At 33.2% G+C, this 12,585-nt stretch overlaps 1 protein-coding gene across 2 annotated transcripts; it reads left to right on the plus strand.

Annotated features, from left to right (window-relative positions):
- Nucleotides 1-515: 515 nt before the first annotated feature.
- LOC108470364 (glycine-rich protein A3-like) lies at nt 516-2,445 on the plus strand. 2 transcript variants are annotated; one of them, XM_017771635.2, is made up of 3 exons: nt 516-803; nt 1,438-1,744; nt 1,838-2,445. In XM_017771635.2, the coding sequence occupies exons 2-3, from the start codon at nt 1,477-1,479 to the stop codon at nt 2,080-2,082; spliced, it is 513 nt and encodes a 170-aa protein (XP_017627124.1). In that variant the 5' UTR covers nt 516-803; nt 1,438-1,476; the 3' UTR covers nt 2,083-2,445. The 2 variants fall into 2 exon arrangements, with proteins under 2 accessions (XP_017627124.1, XP_017627123.1); XM_017771634.2 differs by having other exon boundaries at nt 516-687.
- The last annotated feature ends 10,140 nt before the right edge of the window (nt 2,446-12,585 follow it).

Raw genomic sequence — 12,585 nt, forward strand, 5'->3', positions numbered from 1 at the left:
ATCTTATATATATTCCCCATTTCTAATTCAGTATTGAAGCAGATTCCCAACAAACCACCTGCAACCATCTTTATTTCACAACATCCAATCTTCAATTATATAATAAACGAATACAACCAAAAAATTGAGAGGAAAAGCATGTGCCCACTATCAACGACTATTCGTCAATGTGCTTTGAGAAAATTATAAATTTAATATTAAATAAAAGATTTCATTTAATAAATATTAATTCAGTAAATAATAAAAATTAATTTTACTCTAATTTAATCTTATTTAATTCTTTTAATAATATCCTTTAATAGTCTACCAACTAAATTGATAAAGTTTATATAATAGAGGGACGTGTAGGGTGCATTTGCCAAAAAGAAAGTGAATATTCGTTAATGTGTAAGAGAAAATCAAAGAAATAATATGAAAAGAAAAGAAAAGAAAAGCAACCGCGTCTTTTATATATATATATATATATCACTTTTTTACATAAAAGCAACCGCGTTGAAGAAACGCAAAGCCAATCACGTCACCATTCAACAATAAATGGGATTTTAAAATTTAAATGATAATATCTTCATCTTTTTCCTATAAATATTGGGTAGAACAATTATGATAGGTAACTCATCCTCAAACATCCCCCGCCCCTAAAAAATCTCTCTCATATAATTTAAATTCGAAGAATCTGCTACACCAAAGGTAAATCACAAAACCCATTTCTCTTCCTTACATCTTTTCTTTCCTTTTCAACAATTGCATCTTTTGCTTTCGATCCCAAATTCTGGGTTTCCTCTTCTGTCCATCAGTCAATTCATGTAAGCTTTCCCTTTCTTATTTTTGGTGTTTCTTTGATCTTTAATTTCCATATTTTTTCCCGATTTTACTAATTTAAATTTTTTTAATCTTGTATTTTCTATGGATTTCTTTTTGTTTTAATTATTTTTGACATAAAATAACTTGAATTGGTTTTAAAAAAGTTGGTGCTTGCGGTGTTTAATCACTTTCTTCTTGTTTGTTTGTATTGTAAGTATATTCATGTGGTATTCTAATGTCGTGTCAAATTTCATTTGTTAGTTTGCAACATGGTTCTTGATCTGATACTATGATACTTTCTAACTTTTTTTTTTTACTGTATAGAATCTGATCAAGTTAATCACGTTAGTTAATATCAGACTGAGTAGCACAATTAGATCATTAATTCATTGTTAATGGAACTGGAAAACTCGTCTTTTTCTCATAAACGGTTCTTAAGTTTACAATACATTGTAGATTATGAAGCTTGAATGCTGTTGAATCTTATTGATATTCACAATTATAATAAAACATTAGGCAAGCTCTAATTAGTCTGCTAATTTTATAAAGTCTGTTAATATTATTCCTTTTCTTTTATTTTCTTTTGTTTGAATTGTGTTTTAGCTGACAATGCTTTGTTTCTTTGACTCATAACAGACTAGTTACTCGAATTCGTTAATTTTAAGTCGAAGAAAAATGGGAGGTGGTAGGGAAGGCGAATCAAGTGACAAAGGGCTGTTTTCTCATCTTGCTGGCTATGCCGCCGGACATTATCCTCCGCCTGGATCCTACCCTCCACAAGGATATCCTCCTCAAGGATATCCCCCACAAGGATACCCACCGGCTGGATATCCTCCACCAGCGGGATATCCTCCACAAGGCGGATACCCACCTGCAGGGTATCCTCCTCATGGAGGATACCCTCATCCACCTCATGGTGGATATCCACCAGCTGGTTATCCTGGTATGCTCCATCACCCTTCATTATGGGTCCTATGCCTGCTGTTACATTTGCCTCGTATATCAATGAGTTGACATGAATGGTAAAATTTTACAGGACACGGTTCGCATGGACCTGGGATGGGAGGATTATTAGCCGGTGCTGGGGCTGCGGCTGCTGCTCTTTACGGGGCTCACCATTTGTCACATGGAGCTCATCATCTTGCACATGGGGGATACTATGGCCATGGTCACGGAAAATTTAAACATGGGAAATTTAAGCACGGGAAATTTGGGAAGCGGTGGAAGCATGGCATGTTTGGTAAACATAAGGCCAAGTTCTTTGGCAGGAAGTGGAAGTAAATAGTCCTGTCTCCCATGTCCCATACGAATCTTATCATACTAGTATGCTCTTTTAACAGTTACTGACATGGTTGCCCTCTAATAAACATGGATTTGTTTCGCTTGTTATTTGTGCCTGGCATGCTAATATTATCACAGTGCGTATATATGTGCTGTTGGTTTTATATATATTGGAAATGGAGTTGCTATGTGTGTGTCATATATTGTATATATGATTATGTTCATTTTTTGATACTCATGTGTGAAGAGTAACCGCTGATCACATTAACCCAATGTATTAACCAGTCCAGTTGATTGCCTGATTGATGAGAAATTGAAAATAGCCAGGCCATTTGATGGGTGCAGCTGGAAATTAGTAGCTAATATGAACCAATGTGTCTTTTTATCTTTTCTTTCTATTTTAGGTGCTGACTCGACTGTTATTCTTTGTCAATTGCTGCACTTGAAATTCTTTACTCTGAAATCAGATTTTCTTTTTTATTGTAAATTTGAAGAGTTAGTTTGTGGTGGATGGTAACTTTATCTTCACCTTCACTGATTTGAAATTTCTTTTTAACACATAATGTTTATTTGGAGTAGTTTTATGTACGGAGATGATTCTATTATATATAAAATTTAATAAAAAAGATATAAAAATTGTTGGGTCTAAACCAACAAAGTTAACCACCACTGTCGGAAGGGTAGTGTATTAAAGGAAGGGTTAATCATAAGACCCTGCATGCATGAACATATGGGCTTTCATTAAGGCGGGATTTCTTTTTACTTGCTCAAATAAGTAAAATTAATTTTATATATGTACAATGGACTGGCAAATTAAATTAATAAGGTTTTTAATGAGTTGAATCAGTTTATACAATATTATTTGCTTATGTTTGATACTCAATATTTATAATTACTTAATCTAATTAAGTAAGTAACTCTTCTATTTCTTTTTATAATTTGATATATATATATATATATATTCATTAAGTTGTTAAATGCAAACAATTAATCAGTAGTTGGAGATTTTAAAAATTTTCATATATTTACAAATGATGAAAAACAAGTAGAGAGGAAGAATTTGAATTCTATCCTAACTCATACTTCAAACTATTCATACACAACAGAATTCTAAAGAAAAGGGTAACTCCTCCTCCAAAGTGGCATCGATTGAAGCTCCTCATATAAAAAAGAAAAAAAAATTGAAGATGTCTTACTAGGTGCATATGAAGAATACTATGGATGATACAGAGATGGGTGCTACTACATTTGGTCAATTTGATGCAGCAAAGCGAATGAATTCGACTTGCAAACTTTTGTTAGACGAAGTTATGGTGAAAGGAGTTGCAAGTACAAAAAATTTGGAAATGTAAGCATTACAACAATACTGCATACCCTCAAAAAATATTATCTTTGTTGCAATGCTTACACTCCAAACTTTTCCTCCTCCTCAATTTCTTACATTTGGAACATCTTTCATCTGCAACTCAAATCCATCTACTTTGCAACACCGATCTTTGAATCGCCTGCATCAAGATTTTTAACATCATGCTCATCACTCTCAAAGTACTCTTCATGTACGGGTAATACAATAACATCTTCAGTTTCTTGAGTCCTTTTTTTTTTGCCAAAAGCTATGGAAGTGTTTTGATATTTTATTTTATTTTTTTTAAGCAAAAGATGATTGATTGTTTTGACAGTGAAAGAACTAAGCAAATATAAGACTTAATTTATGTTTAGATAATAATGTTTAAATTTTAAAATTTAGATAATAAATTTCAATTTTAATATTTTAGATAATAAATTATAAATTAATTTTATATTTAAATTCTAAAGTTTTGGATGATAAAATTTTAATTTTAAAATTTGCGTATAAATAATAATATTTAAATCAATTTAAGATTCGAAATTTAAAATAAAAAATATTTTTAGAGCATAATTATTTTATTTCTATTTTTGAATATTTCTTGTAAAGAGAATTATTTTATCATTATATTTTTAAAACTTAATTATTTTCATTTATAAATTTCTATAATTTATCTTTAATAAAACAAATTTAAAATTTTTAGAGCACAATTATTTTAACATATAATAAATTTTATCATTGCATTTATAAAAAGTTTGATTCTTTTATCAATGCATTTATACAATTTAATTATTTTGTTTATAAATTGTATAATATTAATTAAATAGATATATAATAAAATTTTTAAAATATGTATTATATTCTAATAAATTGTATTATACTCCTATTAAAGATCCGAAGATTACTACCCTATTAAATTATTTTCCAAACAAATAGCAATTTGCATTCTCATTTTCGTTCCTCAAACCCCGTTTTAAGTTGTTGCAATTTTCTAGGGAGATGTTTCAACATAATAATTTCATTCAAATTCTGTCAGCAATCATAATTTTTTATATTTGTGCTCTGAAAACATATTTTATTTTATGATCATAGTTACATAATTCATTGTAAAAAGTTAATTTTTTTATGCAATAGTTAAATGAGTAATTTATTACTCTTTTTACTAGATTTGTAGATTTTTCATATTTAAAAGTCTTACTTTTTAATTTTTTTATAAATTCCCATAAAATTTTAGTTTTTTATTTTTATTTTTAAATATTTGTTGACATTGTAGCACCCTTACATAGTTCGACTGACAGACGTAGATAAATGATGTTATGTTGACGTTTTTTTTGTTTATACAAATTTTCCTTTGTTTTTTTTCTTTTTAAAGAAAATCAATTTTGCAACTTAATAAAATCCTTTAAAACTTTTATAAAGATTTGAATACATTTAAAATAATTTTGCATCATTTTCTAGATGTTTGGACATGTCTAATACATAAAATGAGGTTTCGGGGACTTAAAATGACCAAAAAATACAATTTGCACAGGTGTAATAGAGTAAGTCCTAAGACTTGGCCTTCATACTTTACCTTTCTGGCTATTGACTTGCAAGTCTCGATATGAGGAGGGTCTAGTCTTAAGACTTAATGCAGTGAACCTCAAAATTGATTCAAAAACACTTCAAATCATCCCCAAACATAATCACATTAGACCAATAAGTTTCAAATCATTTTAAAACCATTTCAAAGCTCATTTAAACACAATTTCAATCCATACTCATGTTCAAATCACTTTAAGCACATAAAATCAATTTTAAAATATCAATATTATTTCAATTAACATATGACAACACAAGCCAATGTATTTACAAACACATATACTAGCCTAAGCCTTTATTTACATGCCAATACACTATCATAAGCTAATACAATATCAAAGGCTTTACACTCTTTAGATCTTGTACAATGATGCAATTCTCACAAGATACGACCTCAAGCTTCTCAAAAAAGTCTGTCACCTACGTGTTTAAACAACTAATGCGTAAAACTCAAAGAGCTTAGTAAGTATACTAAGATTTCCTACCTTACCTTATTCTATAACAACCCATTTTCAATGGTTCCAGAAATGGTGGTTTCAAAATCTCGTTTTTCGATAATCAAGTCAGTAAATATTATTATTTAAATTTAAGAGTATAAATTAGTGTTATATTAAATCTTGGTATAATAATTTTATTGAACCGATAATTAATTTTGGTACAAGGATTAAATTGTAAAATTGTAAAATTTAATTGTTATAGATTTTTTTCAGTTGAAAGGCTTTAAAAGTGAAAGTACAAGGGTTTAAGTGGAAATTAATCACTATTTAAGTATAGTGGATGATTTATGAATGATTTATTAATAAAGTATATGCTATTTTAATATTAAAATTAATGCTATTTTAATATCAAAATTAAGTTAAAATGTATTAAAACATAAAAATAAAGTTAATGACCACTTTCATTCATCATTTTCAACCCTTCACCATTGTTTCTCCATTGAAGAGAAAGTCAGAGCTTTTGGTCAAGCTTTTCTTCAAAATTGGTAAGCCGTTTTTAATCAGTTTCTTGCAATTTTTATGTTTTTGGAATCCTAAGAGTTTGATTTAGCTAGCCTAGGGACTATTTTGCGAAATTGTTAAAGTTTTGAAATGTTTTTATTGATGATTTTTGAGGTTTTTAATGGTAAATGGTTGCATCTAAAGCTTAGATGTTAAGTAGGACCAATTTGTAAAGTATTTTTTTTTAGTTTTGAGTTTAGGGATGAAATTGCAATTATATTGAATTTGACATCAAGTTTCTATAATTTTTAGTTCTAGAGGGTTATAAGAGGATAGAATTGAAATTGTATTGAAAAAATTGGGCTTAAATATAAAACATATGATAGTTTCGATTTTAGGGATTAAATTGAATAAAATGTAAAAGTTTGAAGAAATTTTATAAAATATTAATTAAGGGGTCATATGCATATATTTAGACATTTGGAGTTGATAATTGAATTAAATTATTATATAGATCAAGAAACGGATCAATTGATCGATAAACGCGAAAAAGGAAAAACTGCAGAATAATCCTTAGTGTCATGTTTGTTATCGTTTTTGGTTAGGTAAGTTTGTATGAGGTTTATTTCGATTAATATTTGTTTATTTTTGTATTATAATATGTTCTTGTGTGATTGAGCTGTAATAAATGAGGAGTTTGATATTGAAGGACTAAATTGTGAAATAAAGTTTAGTTGATAAATATAAGTGAATATGTGAGTGCAAATGGTGATGTTATACGTATTTGAAGATGATCAAGGATTTAAATAGAACGAATGTGAAATTAAGGCTTGTGTGAACTTGGTGAATGATTAAGATACAAATGACATATCATTAGGGTTTAAAATGGAATAGGTATTTTGTACCAATGTTTATATTGTATCAGGTACTATGTATCAGTGTTGGATACCTTACCGATAGCTAAGATCATGAATGTGCTGTAAATTCTCCACAGCTCATGTGAGCAGCATTGAGTAAAGGTTAATTGTAACACCTTAGGCTCAACTCGATCATCGGGTTGGGGTACTAAATGATACAAAGACTTGAATAACGGCTAACATGTTTGAATCAAATCTTATTTTATTCTTGACTATTTAATATACACATTAAACCATACCACCATATATGTCTTTCAAATTTATTTTTTTACAACCTTATTTAAAAATTTGAATTTAAAACTTTAAAATTTCATGACCCAACTAAACCCCCGAGGCGTAGCCTCTAGGAGTGCCCCTCTATATGCAAGTTACGACTACCGCTTTATTTTTCCTCAATTGGTGGAGTCTACCTCGATCCTCTCCCATAGCCTCTAATTTAATCATTAACCCTGCAGCCAAAGCAATACAATCATAAGTTCCAATAAACTTAGTGAGATTCGATAAAATAGGCTAACAATTATATTTCAAAATTCTAAAAGACAAAGATTTAAAGCAGAGAATTTAAACTCCCCATATACTATTAGTCTTCTATAGATTTCACCTATGGGATCAATGTTTCCACCTTTTCCCCGCGAGTTATTGTTGCGGAATCATTCTCTGTCTAAGAAATACACGTATTATTTTATTGTAACAGTCTTTTAGCGATACATGTTAGATTCCTAATCAACCCAACTTTCTTGTTTTCCTCACGAACTTGGATGCAAATTCCAATGTCTATCATTGGTGTCTTCGGTTTACTTCCTAAAGTTTCAGGTTCTTAACCTCCAGTGTTTATGGACGGATAACCCGTCTCAGGTTAGTCATTGGCGACTTCCTTCTTCTATTAACCTGAGTGACTAAACCTTCGTGTCGGCTTTGGTGGACTTAGTGTAACACCCCAAACCCGAGATCGTCACCGGATTTGAACACGTGGTGTTACCGGGCTCACTTCCCTTATTTCTCTATTTGTAATATTGATTGCTGTTCCAGGCAGGCTAGCTAACTGCGTCACTGTCGCCTTAAAAATCATATCTCGAGTTTCAAAACTCGGAAACTGATTCCGTAAATTTTCCCTGAATTTAGACTCATATTTATATCCATGGATTTATTTCTAGAATTTTTGGTCGGGCCAATTGGTACATTTTATTAGTTAAAGTCGCCCATGTTACAGGGGTCGACTACACTGACCTTCGTGCATTACGACCTGAATATCTTCTCGTACAGAGCTTTAATGCTCATACCGTTTGTTTCTAATGAAACTAGACTCAAAGGGGAATCTGCAGCTATAAGGCACGACTTCTAATTCCTTCTGGATAATTTATGGTAAATTTTCAAAGTCGAGACAGGGGACCCAGAAATCGTTCTGGCCCTGTCTCACGAGAACTTTAATATCTCTCAGTATACTGCTCATATGGTCATTTCGTTTCGTCCATATAAAAATAGATTCATCAAGGTTCAATTTCATAATTTATTCACTATATAATTCTACTTCTACTATTTTTAGTGATTTTTCAATCTCATCTCACTGCTGCTGTCCGCAATAGTTACTGCAGTAGACTATGCCAATTTCGTGAATCTTTCCTTGGCCTTACTAATCATCCATCATACATGACACAAATTATGGCCACCTTATCAAAATTAAAATTTCTAAGACTCGTGGCTATAGGTTCTAGCATCCCACTCGACGACCACATAGGCCATTTTCACATGGCTGAAAGTTTACAACCCACAATTCAACAAAACATAATAGCCTATACATGCCAAATGTTCTCCTAGTTCAACTACGAAGACAATACCAAAAGGTTTCCAGCCGGTGTGATGACTTCAACGACGGTTCCGAAACGCAATAATACGAGTCCAAGAGACCTAAAATGGGTGACAAGAAAACACCGAGTGAGTTTATAACTCAAGAAGTCATAAGCATTCATCAACCATCCATTAATAAAATTTTCGCAACATCAAACAATAAACGAGGCTAGGTACTTCATCCATATCGAAACTATACCATAATTCCTCGGACCTTTCGGTTCAATCTCATACCAAGTCATACATCCACATTTCATATTTTATACAATAAGATATTTGAGGCATTTTACACACCAACCCATTCACACCACAATCATACAATTGCAATCATCACATAGATTTAAAGCTTACCAAGCTCAACCCGAGCATGAACGTATTGCCTAATCGTCATGAGCTCAAAGTACTTACCCGATCCGCTGTCCGGATCAACTCGATAATGTCGCACACTCAATGCCAATTGTAACGCAAGAGCATATAGTGAATCCGCACACTTAGTGCTATATATTTTCAGCTCGCACACTTAGTGCTATATAATTTTCAGCTCGCACACTTAGTGCTATATATTTCGCACACTTAGTGCTATATATTTTCAGTTCGCACACTTAGTGCTATACAATTTTTAAACCCGCACACTTAATGCCAATCTTGTCACCGTGTCCATTTATACCCGCACACTTAGTGCCGTGACCAATACCTTATGCATGTTGCTACCTTTATACATTCAACCATGGCATCATTCCATACACATACATTTTCATTTACACATCAACTCATTTAAACACAATTGCGTATATATTATGGTCATTTACATCAACACCAAATATATGCTTAATGACTTACTTTGTGTTGGGTAAAATAATTTCAAGTCGGCTACTCGATGACCTTCGCCTTTCCCTTGCTTGATTCTCCTTCTTTAACTCCTTGAGCTTGATCAATAAATCAACTAGTTTAACCATCTTGCTAAACATTCATAATTTAACTACACATGCATATGTATGCTTGTATATTCGCAACCGTCCTCACTAATTACCCATTTAGTCGATTATACACATAATTAAAGGTAACATCACGAACGGCATACTTATGTATATATATATATATATATATATATATGGGTATCACGATTAGATTTAACACCATCTTTATACTCAATTAGATGGCGAATGTATGTATATATATACAATGTCAACTATAACATCTTTTAAACACCTAATTTCATCTCATGAACATTTAATCAAATTTTCCTAATCTAGCATATATTTTCACATCTATTTGTAACATCATGTAAATTCACATACAACTACAATTAACCAAGCTCTTCATCCAATCATGCTCTCATGTTCGGTCATCCATATCTATACTAGCCATAACAAAATAATTTCTAAGTTTTAACACAAGCACAACACTTTAGTACCATGGCGAACACTTCATGCCTCATCACCACAAAGATCAAAACACCAACCGCATCATTCCTATCACCGAGACTATGGTTCGCACCTTAGCTTCCCACATTCTTCTCATAACCCCTCATAGTTCATTCGCCACCCATCATTCAACCAATAAAATTTCCTAGCAAACCTCTATGGCCAAGCACACACACACACACTTACATCTCAACTCACAATACCCAAAAAATCACATACTATCTAAACTATCTTAAACAATCAAAGAGTTCCCCCTCCTTTTCCATAGCCTAATGTTCCATTCCCCAACATTATTCAACATTTTGCATGGCTAAACAAGAACCATGATCGTTCACTCACAACAAGTAAACATCTTACAAGTTAACACAATGTACTAACCTCCTTAAGGCTTCAAGTGACCGAAATTCTCCCTCCTTCCTTCCTTCTAGCCGGCCAAGTTCAACAAAGAGAGAACTCTTTTCCTCCCTTTCTCTCCCTCACTCACGGCAATGGCAAAGGTAAGGATGAACATTCCCCTTTTTCTTTTCTTATTTTATTCCCTTTTCTTTTAATTCCTTTCTTTATTTTAGCTTGTCTCCCATTACCCAATTTCTCATTATAAAATCTAAGGCAAACAAATACATTGCCCATCCTCAATCTATCTTGGCCGGCCACCATAAGGAAATTTGGTAATTTGACATGCAAATCCAAGCATTTTCTAATATGTATCAATAGGCCACTTTAACATTAGCCTAGCACATTTCTCAATTTCCTCACATAAGTCCTTTCTAATAAATTTCACCTACAAATGACGAAATTAAGGCACTAAATTTTCACATATGTATATTCACGCACAATAAACATAGAAAATAATAATTAATTAATTTTGTGTCTCGGTTTTGTGGTCCCGAAACCACATCCCGACTAGGGTCAATTTTGGGATGTCACAACTCTCCCCCACTTAGGAAATTTTCGTCCCTGAAAATCTTACCGGTAAATAGGCTCGGGTATCGCTCTTTCATAGAGTCCTCAAGTTCCTAAGTGGCTTCTTCCATTCTGTGTTTATGCCACAACACCTTCACTAGCGGGATTTTCCTATCGCGTAACTCTTTTACTTCACGCCTCATAATGCGAACCGGTTCCTCTTCATAGCTCAAATTAGGCTGAATCTCAATCTCAAATGGAGCGATTACGTGCGATGGATCAGACCTATATCGTCGAAGCATCGAGACATGAAAAACGTTGTGAATCTTTTCGAGCTCAGGGGGCAAAATTAATCGATATACGACTGGCCCAACTCGTTCGGATACTTCATATGGCCCGACGAACCTCAGACTCAATTTGCCCTTACGACCAAATCTAAGCACTTTCTTCCAAGGTGAAACTTTGAGAAAGACCTTGTCTCCAACCTGATATTCAATATCTTTTCTTTTCAAATCCACATACGACTTTTGGCGATCCGGCGACTTTCAAACTTTCACGAATTACTCGAACTTTTGCTCGGCATCCTTAACCAAATCAACCTCAAGAATTTACCTTCACTAAGTTCATCCGAATAATGGGGTACGGCATTTACGACCTTATAAAGCCTCGTAAGACGACATCTTAATACTTGATTGAAAGCTATTGTTGTGTTTAATTCAATCAAAGGCAAATACCGCTCCCATGAACCACTAAACTCAAGGATGCAACATCTCAACATATCCTCGAGTATTTGAATTATCCGTTCGGATTGACCATCGGTTTGGGGGTGAAAGGCGGTGCTGAAATGCAACTTGGTACCCAAAGCTTCTTGCAACTTCTTCCAAAATCGCGAGGTAAATCTCAGATCTCTATCCGACACGATGGAAATAGGCACCCCGTGCAATCTCACAATCTGAGAAATGTATAATTCGGCTAGTTTGTCCATTGAAAAATCCGTGCGTACGGGGATAAAGTGAGCCGACTTAGTCAATCTATCTACAACGACCCAAATCGCATCCTTCTTACTCGCTGACAATGGCAGTCCGGATACAAAGTCCATTGTGACTCGATCCCATTTCCACTCGGGTATCGTGATCGGCTGAAGTAATCCTGAAGGCACTTGATGTTCCACTTTCACTTGTTGACATATTAAACATCTCGAAACAAAGTTGGAGATGTCTCGTTTCATACCATGCCACCAAAACCGACGTTTCAAATCGTTGTACATCTTCGTACTCCCCGGGTGGATTGCCATTCGGCTACAATGGGCTTCGCTTCGAATAATCGAAATAAGTTCAATTTTTGGAACACACAGACGACTTCGAACCTCAAACAATCGTTATCATCGATTTGAAACTCCGATTCCTTGTTCGAACACACTCACTGTTTTGCAACCAACTCATCGTCAACTTTCGAGCTTCACGAATTTGATGAGTCAATAATGGTTTGGCCTTTAATTCGCTATTAACACATTGTCGGGTAGAATAGACAAGTGTACATTCATAGCTCGT

Source organism: Gossypium arboreum, chromosome 11 (genome assembly GCF_025698485.1).
Source record: "Gossypium arboreum isolate Shixiya-1 chromosome 11, ASM2569848v2, whole genome shotgun sequence".
Classification (NCBI taxonomy): Eukaryota; Viridiplantae; Streptophyta; class Magnoliopsida; order Malvales; family Malvaceae; genus Gossypium; species Gossypium arboreum.